General features: G+C 43.0%; 1 protein-coding gene across 1 annotated transcript in view; it reads left to right on the top strand.

The window, feature by feature from the left end:
* The window catches only part of TUBGCP2 (tubulin gamma complex component 2), a 48,879-nt gene extending 39,112 nt beyond the window's left edge, over positions 1 to 9,767 (top strand). The window contains exons 16-18 of the mRNA XM_082268351.1: positions 2,083 to 2,211; positions 2,514 to 2,677; positions 9,393 to 9,767. Of these exons, the coding sequence (XP_082124477.1) occupies positions 2,083 to 2,211; positions 2,514 to 2,677; positions 9,393 to 9,501 (402 nt within the window). The 3' untranslated portion in view covers positions 9,502 to 9,767. The remainder of the gene's footprint in view (positions 1 to 2,082; positions 2,212 to 2,513; positions 2,678 to 9,392) is intronic.
* The last annotated feature ends 6,886 nt before the right edge of the window (positions 9,768 to 16,653 follow it).

Here is a 16,653-nt window from a genome sequence, read left to right as displayed (position 1 = left end):
CAGAGATACATCCACAGCTCAGCGCAGGATGGCAGCAGGCACTATGCCTACCTGAGGGTGGGAACTCTGGTCTGAACTCAGGAGCAGTGAAGCATTGTTGCCATACAAACACAGGAAGTTGCATTAGGTGGATTTCCCTGGCCAGTTCAACAGGTATTTGTGGGGCTTTGCTGGGCAATGAAGAGAAAACTGTAAAACCTATAATTAAGCACACTTTTTTTTTCTTAAAGAGGAAGTAAACCCTCCTCTACAACTTGTACCTATAGGTAAGCCTATGATAAGGTTTACCTATAGGTACTGTAAATATCTCCTAAATATGTACCGTTTAGGAGATATTTACCTTACATGCAGCCAGTGACGTCACTGGTGCATGCGCTCTGAAGGAACGGCCGCGGGTGCCGTTCCTTCAGAGTCCCGTGCCGTGACTGTCGGCTCTTGTGCGCGGGAGTAACGTCACCGCGGCTCCGGCCAATCAGATGGCCGGATGCCGCGATCCCAGAAGACGGGCGACTGGACATGTCGCCCGTCATAGAGGTGAGAGAGCGGCGCGGCGGGGGCTCGTTCTAAGGTAAGTATTGCATAATGAGCTAGTATGCGATGCATACTAGCTCATTAGGTCTTTCTCTTGCAGGGTGGAAAAAAAAAAAATGCGAGTTTACAACCTCTTTAATGGGAGGCTATAATTCTTCCTTAAAATAATTTTCTAGCTTGGATTTTAGTTGCCCGAAAATAGTTTTTGAAGCGAACCTCATGCATGGCTGCACACACTTGGCATACAAAGTTTTTTACCAAGTACAATTGGTAAAATCACAATTTTAAGACATATGTTGAGTGCAGTAATTTTAAAATACACTTCCAGACCGGGCATTTTCTGGTGCTTTTTGTTTTACATGTAACAATCAGTATTTTATGTTAGAAATTTACTTAGAACCCCCAAACATTATATATTTTTTTAAAGCAATGGCCCTAGAGTAGTGTTTCTCAGCTCTGGTCCTCAGGGCCCACTAACAGGCCAGAATTTAAGTATTACCTTGGGGAGATGCAGACTAGAATACTGTACTCACTGAGCAGCAAATGATATCACCTGTGATGTATTTCAGTTTTCTTGCAAACCTGGCCTGTTAGTGTGCCCTGAGGACTGGAGTTGAGAAACACTGCCCTAGAGAATAAAATGGCAGTCGTTGCAAAATTATATGGTATTTGCACAGCGGTTTTTCAAACGCAATTTTGCAAAAAATAAAATACATTACCCAACTATTTTGTAAAATATAAAGATGTTATGCCGAACATTCCCTCCCGCTGCTTGTAAAAACAGTCCAGCGGCTAGTTAGCTGCTGGGATTGCTTTTACAAGAGAGCCCACCATTGGCTCTAGAAAATGGTACTGGGGTGATGCTTGCAGCATCATCTCTGTATAACCCCTGAAAGAGGTCTGGAAGTGGATATACAAGGTGTGACAATTTAATCCCCGGAATGAGCTGTTAAAAAAGGGGAAAAAAAAAAGAGTTCTGATCTTTTCCTCTAAACAGATTTCCGTAACAATGTTGATTGACCATTGTGCCATGTTCTCTGAACTTGTGGTGACCTGTCCCCTTGGGATACAAAAAACACACCAGCATGAGCATATGGGGGTTTGCACTCTGCCCACATTTGCATATGTCCTTTGCGTTTTTGGCTGCTCACTTGCATCAACTTGGACATCTTCCTGTCCTTCCTTAAACGGTCTATGCCTTTAAAAAACACTTGATTTATTCATGGAGTGTTCACCATAAGCCTGTTGTAACAGAGCTAAAGTTTCAAACTTTTGCCAATTTTGATGTTAATCCGCTGCTCCAAATTTCTGTCACTCATTTTCTACCAACAGCGTAAGGTGCACACGTGTTTTTTTTTTTCTGCTACTATTCTGCAAAGATTGAGTCAACTGGTCTTTGACCCAGGTGCGTGCGAGTTAGAACACGCTCGAGTGTGACTCACCACCATAGTGCTATGCAGCGGGCATTCAGGGAATGAAATTGTCACACTTATATTTGTTATCTTTCTTAAATACGTATTAATCGATAATATTTTTTTTTCTTTTTTTTAGCGGTTTACACAGAGCATGCAGGTGCAGACAGAGATGGAGCGTTTGACACTGGAACGTGGAACAATGATGGGACCACCAACACAGAATGAGAAAACGGATGAAGCAGTGAAGAAGAAACTAACTTCTAAGGTGATCTATGTGAAGCCAGCAATTTCTGCATATTTAGTCCTATAGCTAAACAAAAATAATACCATAAGTACCCCCAGTAGTGAGTACAGTAGATGACAGCTGTCAGTACATGCCTGTTGGTGGTATGCAAATACTGCAATGCTGCTCAAAGCCTCCACAGTTACTTAAGAGATGAGCAAGATTTTCAGATTTTAGATTTTCAGTCCCTGCAAAGCCATTTGGAAAGTCTTGATTACATATCTGGTTTGGTAAAACCCAGACAGTGCTGCAGTAAAAACAAATGGGTTTCCTTTCTTTTTCAGTTTCTGGCAGAGCATGTTGATGCTTTTCATTCTTCAACTGGCTTTGAATCCACCATCAACAATTTCGACAGCAACTTTTCCACACATCTCATGGACCTCCTTGATAAACTGAGCATGTATAGTACCAATGACTGTGAGCACAGCATGATCAACATTATATACAGGTGAGGGAATTGTCACAGTTTAAATGTTTCACAAAATGCTTTTGCTATTGAAGCAAGGCAGGCTATAGATATGATTGTTCCTGTATTTGGAAATATTTCCAGATTAAGGCAATCATTGTTAGCTGTAGCTTTAAATTGAAAATTCTTTTTAAAGTGGAACGCAAGCTGAAAAAATGTTTTAAAAAATATTGGCAAAACTGGAACATTATAACAAGTGCTCCTGTGGCCCCCACCAGTGCCGCTTTTGCTTTAATAACATTAATGACCAAATTCCCACACTTCATGGGTTAAGTGCTTGGTAAAGTGAAACCGCACCCAAAATGGTAAGCTCCGATTTAAGTCCTCCTCCCCCTCCTCTACCAAATTTGGCATATTGGTTTGTTTGTTTTTTTGGGGGGAGCGGGTACATTTTTGTACCCATTTTGACATGCACCCACTTCCACTTGGATCGCCTAGGCGATCCGAGTATTAGTTTGCCCCCCCCCCCCCCCCCCCCTTCTAGGACACATCAAAGGTTCCAGAAGGCTGCAGGACAATTCACAAAGTGCGGCACGGCTCGCACACGCGCAGTAGGAAGCCGGCTGTGAACTCATAAGCTTTCACAGCCAGCTTCCACCAACACTACAGATGTTGGCGTCAAGGACCTGAGGACCAGTGAAGAACTAGCCTAGGTGAGAATGGGGAGGGGGGAGCGGGTACATCGTTTTAACATGTACCCACTCCCACTTCCACTTGGATCGCCTAGGCGATCTAAATATTAGTTTGCCCCCCCCCCCTCTTCTAGGACACATTAAGGGCTCCAGAAGGCTGCAGGACAATTCACACTGTGCAGCCAGGTTCCAGCACTACAGATGTTGGCGCCAAGCACCCGAGGACCAGTGAAGAACTAGCCTAGGTGAGAACGGTGCTGGATCCCTGGACAGTAAGTGTCCTTTTATGAAAAGTCAGCAGCTACAGGATTTGAAGCTGCTGACTTTACATATTTTTTATCTAGAGTAAGGAACTGCTTTAACGTAGTTGTAAAGGCAGAAGTTTTTTTTTATGTTAATGCATTCTATGCTTTAAGATAAAAAGCCTTCTGTGTGCAGCAGCCCCTCCCCAGCACCCCATAATACTTTCCTGAGCCCCATCTGTCCAGCGATGTCCACGAGTCCCTCCGCCGCTCAGGACTCTCCCTCCTGATTGGCTGAGACACAGTAGTGGCACCATTGGCTCCCTTGGCTGACATCAAAGTCAGTTAGCCAATCAGGAGAGAGAGGGGGCGGGGCTGAATGGACAAATGGAGCTGCAGCTCAGTTCGGGTGCCTTTAAGGAGGGAGGGGCTAGAAACAGCAAAATGGGACCCGAAAAGAGGAGGATCGGGGCTGTCCTGTGCAAAAACCACTTCACAGAGCAAGTAAGTATAACATGTTTAATAAAAAAAAAAAAAAACAAGACTTTAAAAGTACTTTAACTCTAGGGGACGAGGAATAAGGTGTAATACTCCTTGCTATGATTCTCTTCTTTGCTGTGACTTTTGAGTAGTCCCTCGCTGTCCTTATGTACAGTTCTGTTGGCTTTGCATTTTACTTAATAACACATTTGTGCGATCAAAGCCCAGAATGCCTCAAAGAGGCATTGATGTGCCAGTTTGCACAGAAGTAGGGAGACTGCTAGAGTAAGGTAAAATGAGCAAGACATTATTCTTAATCCCCTAGCATTTATCTCCTAGCAATAAAGCATTTGTTACCCCAACATTTTATATTCCTGATATGTGCCCGCTGTACCATGTACTTGTATGAAGACTTATCCTGTTCTCTTTGTATTGCCTTCTTTGTGTGAAATCTCCAAGTGTTCCTGCCAGTCTCCCTGCTTTCCTATTACTGTAAAAACTGACCATACTAAGCAGGAGAGCACATTATGGTCAGTTCTCTAGCTATCCTGGGAACTTAGCCTGCTCTCTTCCAATGATCAGACTTGTCCTGACACACCCCTCCTGCATATCTATACAAAAAATGTTTTATTTCTATTTTAAAATGAATGACTTGTATTACAAGGTGATCCTTTACAATCACTTTAATGAGCATTTAACCCATGCAGTGGGTGGGGCCCTGCTGCATGGGTAGTTTTGGTTATTCCTGGAGTTGAGCTTTAAATTGCAGAGTGGCTTGTCCATTATTTGTATATGGTATGCAAATATTCCCAGCCAGCACCTTTTTTGTTTTGGATATAGTTGGAAGCAGGTAGACCTCCTGTTTGGTTTTTATTGATGTCTATGTTCCCCTTGATGGGACATTATATAACGTCCTGTCCTCCTCCATACAGGGGTCATTGGAACAGGAATTTCTTGATTTCTAGAGAAATCTCTCAAATGGGAGCTCTGGCAATAATTAAAAAAAGTTTCTGTTAAATCCTAGTCTGCGGACCTGGGACATGAGATCTCCACCCAAGACTGGCAACATTTTTTCCTTTTTACACATAAATCTTCCATTTCTTGCTATGTTTAGGAAAATAATTTCAAAATTGTATCCCGTTGGTATATAGACCCCATCACACTTCCATCGCTTTCCCTTCTCCTCCTAGCGTGTGCTGGAGGTGCGGTTGAGAGAGGGGTGCATATATCCACATCTGGTGGGAGTGTTCCAAAACATGTCCCTTTCGGCAGACATCTATAATAGGATGTACAACTAATCCATGCAACTCCCCTTATTACCTGGATCGGTGGCTTCCCAGAAAAGAAGCCTTTTTACATTTGTTTTGTTTTGGTGGCTAGACAAGTTATACCACGTTTTTAGAAATCTTTAGCTTCCCCTCCGATTTTCTCTTTGGGTTGCCGCCCTAAATGATGATATGCACATGAAAGAAACAATACCACTTGACGTTGACAATTTTGATACATTTTAAAACACTTTGGTATTAATGGATTCATTTTTCTTTATCTGACTCCCTCAAACACTTTGTTGCCTTCTTAGATACAGATGGACCGGTTTCCTCTTCCCCAGTGGTTGATTAAAACTTAGGACTTTCCTCTTTTTTTTTTTTTTTTTGTTCACATTTTTTAGATTTATGCTTGAGCTGATTGTAGCAGTGTTAGTGCACGTGCGAAAGAAACAGTACTGTCCGTGATATTTTTTATTTTGTTTTTTTGCACTAACATACATTTTTTCAGGACAAGCTTTCGGGGTATGTCCCCCTCATCTACACCTTTAAGAAAGGGACATACCCTGAAAGCTTGTCCTGAAAAATAGTATGTTAGTGCATATAAAAAAAGTATCACAGACAGTACTAACGCTTGTTCATTGCGTCCTCCCCCTAGTGTCTCTTGCTAGCTGCCGTAGTCTTTCCTATGGTCCTTGTATACTGTGTACTATCTGCTGGCACTGTGCCTGCACGGGTGAGAGCCCCAACCTGAGGGCTGCCTTGCAGCACAACATCCACACCTCCCAGTGGCTGTGGGGAAGACCAAGACGGCTCCTTAGATCCTGCGACTCTGATACACCTCTGTTTGTTTGCAGTCACACTGCTCCTGCACCTTCCAGAATCCCATACCCTGGCATGCCCATTTAGTCTCCCCTACTGCTCTGCTAGATCCAGAGTTTTAAATTCCCAGGAGTTCCAGTCCTCAGGTCGTGACACCCCCCTGACGAAGACCCTTTCCCTATTTTTCCCCATACTTTCCCTGGCCTGGTGATCTCCCCATGAGTCACGCATTCTATTCTCCCTGGTTTTGTTTTTTCTTTGTGTAGCAGTACTCCCATGGGAGCCGCTGAGTGTGGGTTCCCCTGGGTTGCCATTAGTAACGGTAGGACATTTTTAGCATGTTTCCAAGTGTGATTACTTCAGACAAGAACCAGTCCAGTTTCTTTGGTTTTTAGGGTTTATTGAGAACTTGGATAGGAGAAGGGATGAGTGGGATACTCCCAACAACTGAACTATGCACAAATAGGCAGGGACTATACAGAATTGCTAATTGATGCTGGTTAGTACTGACTGATGCTGGTCATGGCTATGCCGCTTACTTTAGCTTCATCGTTGACTGTGAAAAGTCCTTTAAGCTCCCTAAGGTACTCTTTCCTGAGGTAGCGGACTTGTACTGCTGAGACACTTCAGGCCCTTCCTGGCTTCAGGGCTTCACAACTTGGCACCCTCTTTACTGTAACATCCTGGGTTAGCTGTTAGCTCTCTGATCCCCTTGACCTCTCTGGAGTGGTCCCCTCTCCTAGGCAGACCCCTGGGCAGATCTTGAGTACTCACAACCACTGGTTTTCAAGAAGAATCCTGCCCCACAGCTTCACTTGGTCAGCACACACTGTATCTTCCACAGCACAGCTCATCCCCTGGTCCCTAGGCCGACTGCCTGGACCACCTTCCTTAGCAACAGGACCCCCTGTCACATGCTCCCCTCCTATTTATGTCCAATCCCAGGATGCATTGCAGGAATGCCCTCTCACTGGAACTGACATAAAACAGAGTGTGTCACTGGCTAGGTTTCCTCCACTGTCCAATCAGCTCTCTCATTGGCTGCAGTAGAAAAGGAAAAACCGGCGCCGCTGAGTGTAGCATTTAAATTTATTGGCATGACATAAAATATTGACTCACATGGGGATGGATGCTTTATTCCATGGCTCCTGGATCCCTTCCTGCGCACAATACTTCCGCCCTCAGACCGACCAGCAGCCGGGAGATGACGATAACAGGAAAGGCCAATGGAGGGAGCCGGATAAAGCAGAGGCAACGATTCGTCTGAGGAAGAAGCTTTGTACGCATGCTCTGAAATGCGTTACGTCCTCACTTTGAAGGCTTGTGGGTCACCGCTGCCTCTGCTTGATCCTGCTCCCTCCATTGGCCTTTCCTGGTATCGTCATCTCCCAGCTGCTGGTCGGCCTGAGGGCGGAAGTGCTGTGCGCAGGAAGGGATCCAGGAGCCATGGAATAAAGCATCCATCCCCATGTGAGTCAATATTTTATGTCATGCCAATAAATTTTAATGCTACACTCAGCGGCGCCTGTTTTTCCTTTTCTGTTCGCCAGCAGGATTACTGCTTCTGCCTGCCAGAGCTGCCCTGTGTGTCAGCACAGTAACATCACATGCTTTAGAAGTCCCGACCATCCCAGTAGACTGTTGTCTTCCATGAAATTGGGTTCCCTTCCCTTGGCACAAGCGCCCAAAATATTCAATTGTCTTTGATTGGCTGCAGTGGGGACACTGTCTCAGACCCAGTGAATCAAACCTGGAAACATGTGACAGGCTAACTAACAGATCAGACCCTCCTGATAAGCAGAACAGGGCCATAACTATGCTTTACCTAGCACCTACCTAGGAGGGTGCTACATCTGCTTTCCTTCCTTCCTATATCAGCTAGTTCTTTTTTTTTTTTCTTACATTTTTTTAATGGGATATATCCACGATATGACCACTATGGTTAGGGCCCAGGGGCCTTGTGCCTGCCGTTCCTTGGGATACTGGTTGTATACGTATCATACGTACTCTATGGTCTTTGTCACTTATGTTTGATTTACTATATGTTATTTTTGTTCTATGTATATGGACGAATGATTTAACCTTGTTGGCTCGCTCCCAAGCTTATTCATCTACAAATGTTCAACCCATTGGCAAATTTCGGTGCCGTTTTGTTTTACTAAAACCTTAATAAAATACATTTGGCCATAAAAACAGTTTTTGTTTTTAGAATAGGAAAGTGATAGAACCTTGGTTGGGAATTTTTTTCCTGCTTGGTTCTAATTCTGAAGCTTTCACCTTATTCATTGACCCAAAATGATTGCAAAGATAAGTGAAGGCAAATTTAGCCATCAAGGACAAAAGCAGCAAAAAAAAAAAAATGAACAGGGGTTTTTATCCCTTCTACATCCTGTCCAAAACTGAGGTGGAGTTCTTCACGTATTTGAAAAGAAGGTTTTTTTTGGATCTTAGTGGAATCCTGTAGTAGTTTCTGCCACCGTCCCTGGAGTAATGTGTTGTAGTTTTTGGTGCCTCAAGCCAGGTTTGGGACTTTATCAGCAGGAGTAAAATGGATTTGGATAGTTTGGTATAAAACAATTTATTGAAGAAATAATAAGATATTTACAAACATTTATAGGTGAATGGGTGATACATCCTTGAAAAAGGCCGTGTACGGCCAAAACGCGTCGGAAAACCGATTGGACACCCCCTCTGAATTTAGTTCCTGTCGTTAACACATGGAACAGCAGAGCAGGAATGTCCTAAACTAATGTCACCAATACTCACTTGCAAACTCACCTTCAATCTTTCTCATCACTTTCACCTAATGGGCCTTCACCCATTCACCTATAAATGTTTGTAAATATCTTATTATTTCTTCAATAAATTGTTTTATACCAAACTATCCAAATCCATTTTACTCCTGCCCATAAAGTCCCAAACCTGGCTTGAGGCACCAAAAACTACAACACCGAGTTCTTCACGTATAAATGTTTTTGTGGGACTTGTGTATCAGTATGAAAAGAATTAAGGATATGGTGTATGAACAGTCTAATTTATGCTTTTTATTTTCTAAACTTTATTTTCTATTTTGGGAAAATAATCTATGAACTTTATATTCCTTCTACAAGCCCTACAGATTCACATCTTTTTTTTTTTTCTAAATTTTTATAAATCTGCCTTAACATGTTGGTGAAGGAAAATACATTACTGACAGTTATATACGGTCTAAGCAATGCCTAGATGGCTGGATTGTAATGAACACTTTATTTCACAGGTTGGATTTCAATGGTTTCTATACAGAACGTTTGAAGAGACTGTCTGCAGAGAGAAGCCAAAAAATACCTTCACAGGCAGGACCCATACGACATTCTGTGGCTACATAGTGACCCAGCCTTTTCCAGAACCATGACGAGAAGCCTTTGGAAGCAATCCTTCCATCTACACACCCATTACTCATAGATTTTCACTTCTGTACAGTCACAGTAGTTTGGTAATGCTGAAATGAAATCTTTTTCTAACTACTCTCTTGTCTATTTGACTGTTCTTTTCAGGATTGTATCATCGAAAATTTCATTTAACTGCCCAGGTCTTTTCCAAACTGAAAAATACCTTGCCACCATTGGTACCTCTACAAGTATTACTTGTCAGTTTAAACCTGTTCCTACATTTTACCAAGACACAGCTTTGTCATTTTATGTATCATTGTTCCTTAAAGCGGAGTTCCAGCCATTTACTCACCTGTCCAACGGTCCAGCGATGCGGCCGCCGGAAGCCTCGATCCTCTCCCTCGGCGCCGGCATCACTGCTGTGGGCACCCGGCTGTTACAGTTTGCGGCTTCACAGCCGGGTACCCACTGCGCATGCGCGAGTCGCGCTGCGCGCCGTGATTGGCCGGCAATCTTCTGGGACCTCTGACGTGTCCCAGAAGATTGCAGGGAGGGAGGGGGAGAGGAGAACTTCCGCTCAGGGCGCCGCGGCGCTCTGAGCGGAAGTGGGAGCGGGTACCTGTCAAAACTAGGTACCCGCCCCCCCCCCCCCAAAAAATGACATGCCAAATGTGGCATGTCGGGGGGTCAGGACTCCCTAAAGCGGAAGTTCCACTTTTGGGTGGAACTCCGCTTTAACCACTTTACCACCGGAGGATTTTGCTGTCTTACGTCCAGGCCACTTTTTGCGATTCGGCGCTGTGCGACTTTAACTGACAATTGCGCGGTTATGCGACGCTGTACCCAAACTAAATTTACATCCTTCTTTCTACACAAACAGAGCTTTCTTTTGGTGGTATTTGATCACCTGTCCGATTTTTACTTTTTGCGCTATAAACAAAAAAAGAGCGTTTATTTTGAAAAAATAACAATATTTTTAACATTTTTTTATATGAAATTCCCCCCCAAAAAAATGTAAAAATCTAAATTTTTTTACATTTTTGGCCAATTTGTTTTCTGCTACCTATGTTTGGTAAAAAAAATCACAATAAGTGTATTTTGATTGGTTTGCGCAAAAGTTATTGCGTTTACTAACTAAGGGAAAGATTTTTGTCATTTTTGGGGGTTTTTTTTTTTAACGAGTAATGGAGGCGATCTGCGATTTTTTTTTTTTTTTTTTTTTTTTTTTTGCGGGACTGCGACATTGTGGCGGACAGATCGGACCCTTGACTGACATTTTTGACACTTTTGGGGGTACCAGTGACATTTCTACAGTAATCAGTGCTATAAATATGCACTGTTACTGTAAAATGACACTGGCAGGGAAGGGGTTAATTTTATTGGAGAGGGAGGGGTTATTGTATGCCTGGTGCTTACTGACGTGTGTGGGGGGAGGTGACTGAGTGACACATGGACAGATCGCATGTTCAGCTATGCTGAACCCTGCAATCTGACCCTGTCTGTCACTTAGGAGATCTTGTGTAAACAAAGCGGGCGGATCTCCACTCGATTCCCCGACGATCGGGGAAGAGCAGTGGCGATTGCCGCCGCTCCTCCCCTGGCCCGACTCCCGCTGTGACTGAAAACAGCGCGAGCGAGCCTCCGGCGGACGCGTGAGCACCGCCTACATGGGGAGGAGTCCAGCGACGTAGGTCTACGTCGATGGACGGAATCGAGCCACTTTGCCGCAGTACAGTCCCAGTGACTGGTCGGCAAGTGGTTAACAATTCGCATTACAGGAGACTCTCAGTGGGCCAAGTTCACACATCTCCGGGGTGGCCGCAGAACGTATTGCACAGGGGTCCTGTGCGTCTTTCTCTCCATTTTAGGCAAAAGTTGGGGCTTGAACAGGATGTGTACTGAACCCCTGCTGTGAGCAGCATCGGTATTAGATGTGAACCCAGCCTTACGCTGAGCTCTGGGCAAAAAAAAAAAACGTTCCCATGCAATGGGGCTGTACCTGCACTGCATTGGTCAACTGCTTGTTTTTCTAGAGATGAGCAGAAAGCTTATGCTTACCCCATCCTTCGATCCTCTCCAAACAACACTCCCCCACAGTCCAGCAGTGGACTTTTCCTGGTCTAGGAAGCCTGCTCTGGGTGTGATGACATCAGGAACAGTCTATTATTCAAGACCGCTTGAGTGCCAGACCAGTGTTTGTGATTGGAGGATTAGGTAAGTAGTATATCTCGGCTCTCCTCAACCTTTGAAAAAAAACAAGCGGTTAACCCATGCAATGCAGGCACAGCCCTACTGCATGGGGACAAAAATGTGCCCAGAGTTCAGCTTTAAAGACAGCAGCTGAGTTACTACAATTGAAGGGATTCATTTATTTGCCAGTAGAAGTACCTACTTTACAAAGTAATTTTCTTAAAGTGGGCCTAGCATCAAATATACTAAAAAAAAAAAAATAAATATATATATATTGTAACACTGGGGCCGTTAGCTCTAGTGGTAGATGCGTTTTTCAAGGCATTCAGGTCAGTCTGCACTTTGATTTTAGGGCATGGCAGCCCATTTTTATTAACCCCTTGCCGACCGCCACACGACTATTTACTGCGGCAGTCAGCCGCTCCTGGGCAAACCGACGTAGGGCTACGTCGCTCGCCCAGGAGCCTGTAGGGGGCAAGGGCACACCGCCAGAGGCGCGCCCCCGCTCGTTCACAGGGATCCCCGCGCGTGTGACCGGCGGCTCCAATGTCCGCCGGTCACTCGCGATCTCCCGCAGGAGAGGGAGAAGGACGGACGGCTGATGTAAACACAGCCGTCTGTCATTCTCCCTGATGTAAGTGAAGAGACTCTACGATCCTGCTATGTAGGATCGTATGTCTCTGTGGTTACATTGCAAGCCACGCCCCTAGGGATACATTTAACCCACTGATCACCAATATAGTTAACCCCTTCCCTGCCAGTGTCATTATTACAGTGACAGTGCATATTTATAGCACTGATTACTGTAGTAAGGTTACTGGTACCCCCAAAAGAGTCAAAAATGTCAGTCAGGGGTCCGATCTGTCCGCCGCAATGTCGCAGTCCCGCAAAAAAAAAAAAAAAAAAATTGCAGATCGCCGCCATTACTAGTTAAAAAAAAAAAAAAACAATAAAAATGACATAAATTTTCCCGTAGTTTGTAAACGCAATAACTTTTGCGCAAACCAATCGAACGCTTATTGCGCTTTTTTTTTTTTTAACCAAACATATGTAGCAGAAAACAAATTGGTCTAAAATGTTAAAACATTTTGATTTTTACATTTTTTTTTTTTGAGAATTTCCAAAAATTTGAAAAATATTGTTTTTTCAAAATTGTCGCTCTTTTTTTGTAAATAGCGCAAAAAATAAAAATCGCACAGGTGATCAAAATACCACCAAAAGAAAGCTCTGTTTGTGGGGAAAAAAAGAATTTCATTTGGGTACAGCGTCGCACGACCGCGCAATTGCCCGTTAAATACACGCAGTGCCGTATCGCAAAATAGGGCCTGGTCTTTGAGTAGCCAAATCCTCCGGGGCTAAAGCGGTTAAAAGGCATAAAGAAAGTCCATGACATATAGAGTTTACCACGCAGGGGTTCTTCTCCAGTCAATATAGGATGAAGAGAAAATGCTAGTCTACCTGGCTCTCTCACTTAATTTTTCAGTTGCAGTACCTCTTCTCTTTATGCTGGTTCCCATTCTCCATTATAAGGGCTGTGTGCACCTGAGCACACACCCTGCTGGTCATCCACAAAACATGGACACAGAGTTGGAGATTCCGTCTCTCCCAAGACACTATGGAATCCCCAAACTACAGAGCCCCATCCAGGTATACCAAAACCTGGAGAAAGCCGCAAAAGCAGTTTTCTCCAATGCACATCCACGCTCTGTAGTCCTGCATGGAGCCAATGTGCACACTCTGTGTCTTTTAAATACCATTTCCACCATGACCGAGTCTCGACCTGTCCCCCAAAAAAAAAAAAAAAAAATCTATATATATATATATATATATATATATATATATATATATATATTCTATATATTTGAACCAAAGAAGAGAGCGGCACTCACGGGTCTTGAAAGGTGAATGGACAATGACGGTTTAATCATCAATGACGGATTAAACCATCATTGTCCGTTCACCTTTCAAGACCCATGATTGCCGCTCTCTCCTTTGGTTTATATGCGCTGCCTCTGCTGTGCGCCCGGGCCTATTTTGTTATCTCTGATTTTGTGTGTGGTGGCAACCATTGGATATTGTGTGTGTGTGTGTGTGTGTGTGTGTGTGTGTGTATATATATATATATTACACACACATGCTCTCATGGTTATAACATTGATTCCCCTTACTATGTCTTCATAAGGTTTTCTGGCCAGTAGGATTGGTGCCATCTTTGTTAAGGCATTATCCAGATTCTACTTCCTGAACTCTGATCTGCTCACTTACTGGGATGACACAAAATTCTTACTTTCTACAAAATTGGAATTTTGCAGTGTGTTTGGGGTTGGAAAGACTGATGAAATTCTTCCCCCTGCCTGCTGCAGACTGGTAGTATCTTCTCACCCCTTGGGAATTACCTAGATTGGAGCTCAGGGACGGCTTTGTAATCATAAAAGGTAGAGGTTTTTTTCTATAATGTATATTGTTGCTGAATATTGTGGAACATCAGGAATGTATACGTGCAGAGGTCCACTTTATTCTAATTTTACGGAGCTGTTGGACCCTTCTCATGCTTTTTTTTTTTTTTTTTTTCTTCCTCCTTTTATGAAATTGACAGGCCCAAGTTTTGTCAATGTTAAAGGAACAATGGGAGTAAGCTACTCCCACCGCACTCTTTCTTTCATCCATGATTGGGATGGTGGGTTAAGTGAGCGTGGTGTAAACATTTCTGTTAAAGTGCAGCTTGTTTGATTGTCTATAGGTCATTCCTCATTTGTATCTTTGGTAAAAAAAAAAAAAAAACACTAATAGAAGCCTTAGGGCCCTTTCACACGGGCGTTCCGTATGTCCGTATATCATCCTATTTTTTTGCGGATGATATATGGACATAATGTATGTCAATGGCATTGCGGATGACCATCCGATTTTCGTCCTTTCAGTTCTGTTCCGTTTTTTGGAACAGAACCCTATTTTTGTTCCCTGTAAAAAACAGAACGGATGCAAAATCGGATGTCAGCGGTGTCATCCGCTGACATCCGCAATGCCCATAGACCTACATTATGTCCGTATATCATCCGCAAATGGATGGGATGATATGCGGACATACGGACCGGATGACACAAATGTCGTCCGCTCCGTGAAAAAAAAAAAAAAAAAAGTGCCGGAGCGGATCGCAATGCGGTCCGCTCCGTGTGAAAGAGCCCATATTGTGTTGAGCTGGAGAAGCACAATTTCAGATTTAGCCAGCAAGCTGCACTGTAGCTGAAATTAAATCTAAGGATCCTCAAACTACGGCCCTCCAGCTGTTGTGGAACTACACATCCCATGAGGCATTGTAAAACTCTGACATTCACAGACATGACTAAGCATGATGGGAATTGTAGTTCCTGAACAACTGGAGGGCCGTAGTTTGAAGACCCTTGCTCTAGGAGAAGTTGGGCTTGAGAAGGAGGGTCCTTTATGTAATTCTCTTAAGGGTTGTAAATGCAATGGGTTTTTTTTTTTTTAGTTTGCTTTTTAAGATTTTGCAGTGCATAATATGAAAGAGAGCAATATTTTTAGCAACTTGGCCTTAGTATCTTGATATGCTGGAATTAATATAAATCATGGAAATTACCATAAATTGAAAGGAGGCAGAGATCATTAGATCTCCATTTGGGGACAATAGTAAAACTAATAATATACCGGTACTATGATCCACTGCAAAGTCATTAGAAGCATATCCTTTTCCGAGTGACAGAAAGCACGGTCTATCTTAGTTATAAGTGTGGAAATCCTGCACTGTATCCCCACAATAAAATGTAAACTTTATTGAACACTGACATAGAAACTGCTGCGACTCGCCTCATTTCCCAAGCAGGCAATATCTTTGCTATAAGCAGTACAAACACACTCCTTGTCTATTATTTTTACCTGACGTTTGGTGTCTTTTACATTCTACACATTTGTTATGGTTATCATGGTTTGTGTATGAGATGGCAATATTTCTAATTTATACTTTTATGCAAAGCTTCACTAAAATAAGTCCTGTAATGTGCAATGAATCTGACCTATTTTTATATTGTCGCACTGCTGTTTGAGCTGTGTTTACATTTACCTATCAAATAAAATAAACTGCCGTTTTCACTAATGTTACTGTCAGTAGTTGGTTGGACATTATTTTAGCTACTTCCAAACATGGCAATGAAAAACAATTAAAGAATAGGGTAAACCTAACATTTCATATTCCTGATATGTGCCTGCTATACCATGTATTTGTATGAAAAAGAATCCTGTTCTCTTGGCATTGCTTCCTTTCTGTGAAATACCTAGTTCTCCTGTCAATCCCACTGCTTTCCTATTAAAACAAACTGACCACACTAGGCATGTGTTCACAGCATGGTCAGTTTTCTGGCTGTTCTAAGAACTCGGTGTGCTATCCTCAAGTACTCATACTTGTGCTGATACCACCACAGCCATTCACTGGGAAGATCAATGTGCTTCTGTTTCTCCTCCCCCCAACTCTCTGAGCTCCTTATGAAGCTGAGAGTATGTGCTCACTAAAGGAAAAAACGGGTTTATAATGTTTTTCGTATGTGTACACAAAGTTTGTTTTTGTTTTGTCTTTCATTTCTATTTTTTTTTTTCAAATTCTTTATTGATCAAAACATAAACAGACAGAGAGCATGACGTGTATAATTACAGTATACACAACAAGAGTAGGCATGGTAGGAGGAAGTAAACTGGAGGTATGGTAATGCACAAAAAACACATCCAAAAGTTATCGAACTAGTACAGTACATACCGTACAAGTGAAGGGCACAACCAGAACATCATAACAATTACTGTGGTATAGAAGTGGCATCAATGCCATGGAACAGTGAAATGTAAAAAAAAAGTCACCCCCTTGCGATTACATGCTAACACTCTGATATAGAAATAACACTTTTCTCTGAAAGGGAGAGGAATCAGATTAAGAGCAGAACGGAGCAGAGAGAGGGA

This window comes from Pelophylax lessonae (genome assembly GCF_965119305.1).
Source record: "Pelophylax lessonae genome assembly, chromosome: 9".
Taxonomy (NCBI): Eukaryota; Metazoa; Chordata; class Amphibia; order Anura; family Ranidae; genus Pelophylax; species Pelophylax lessonae.
The sequence above is the reverse complement of the archived record's forward strand: the minus strand, read 5'-3'. Positions and strand labels throughout refer to the sequence as shown.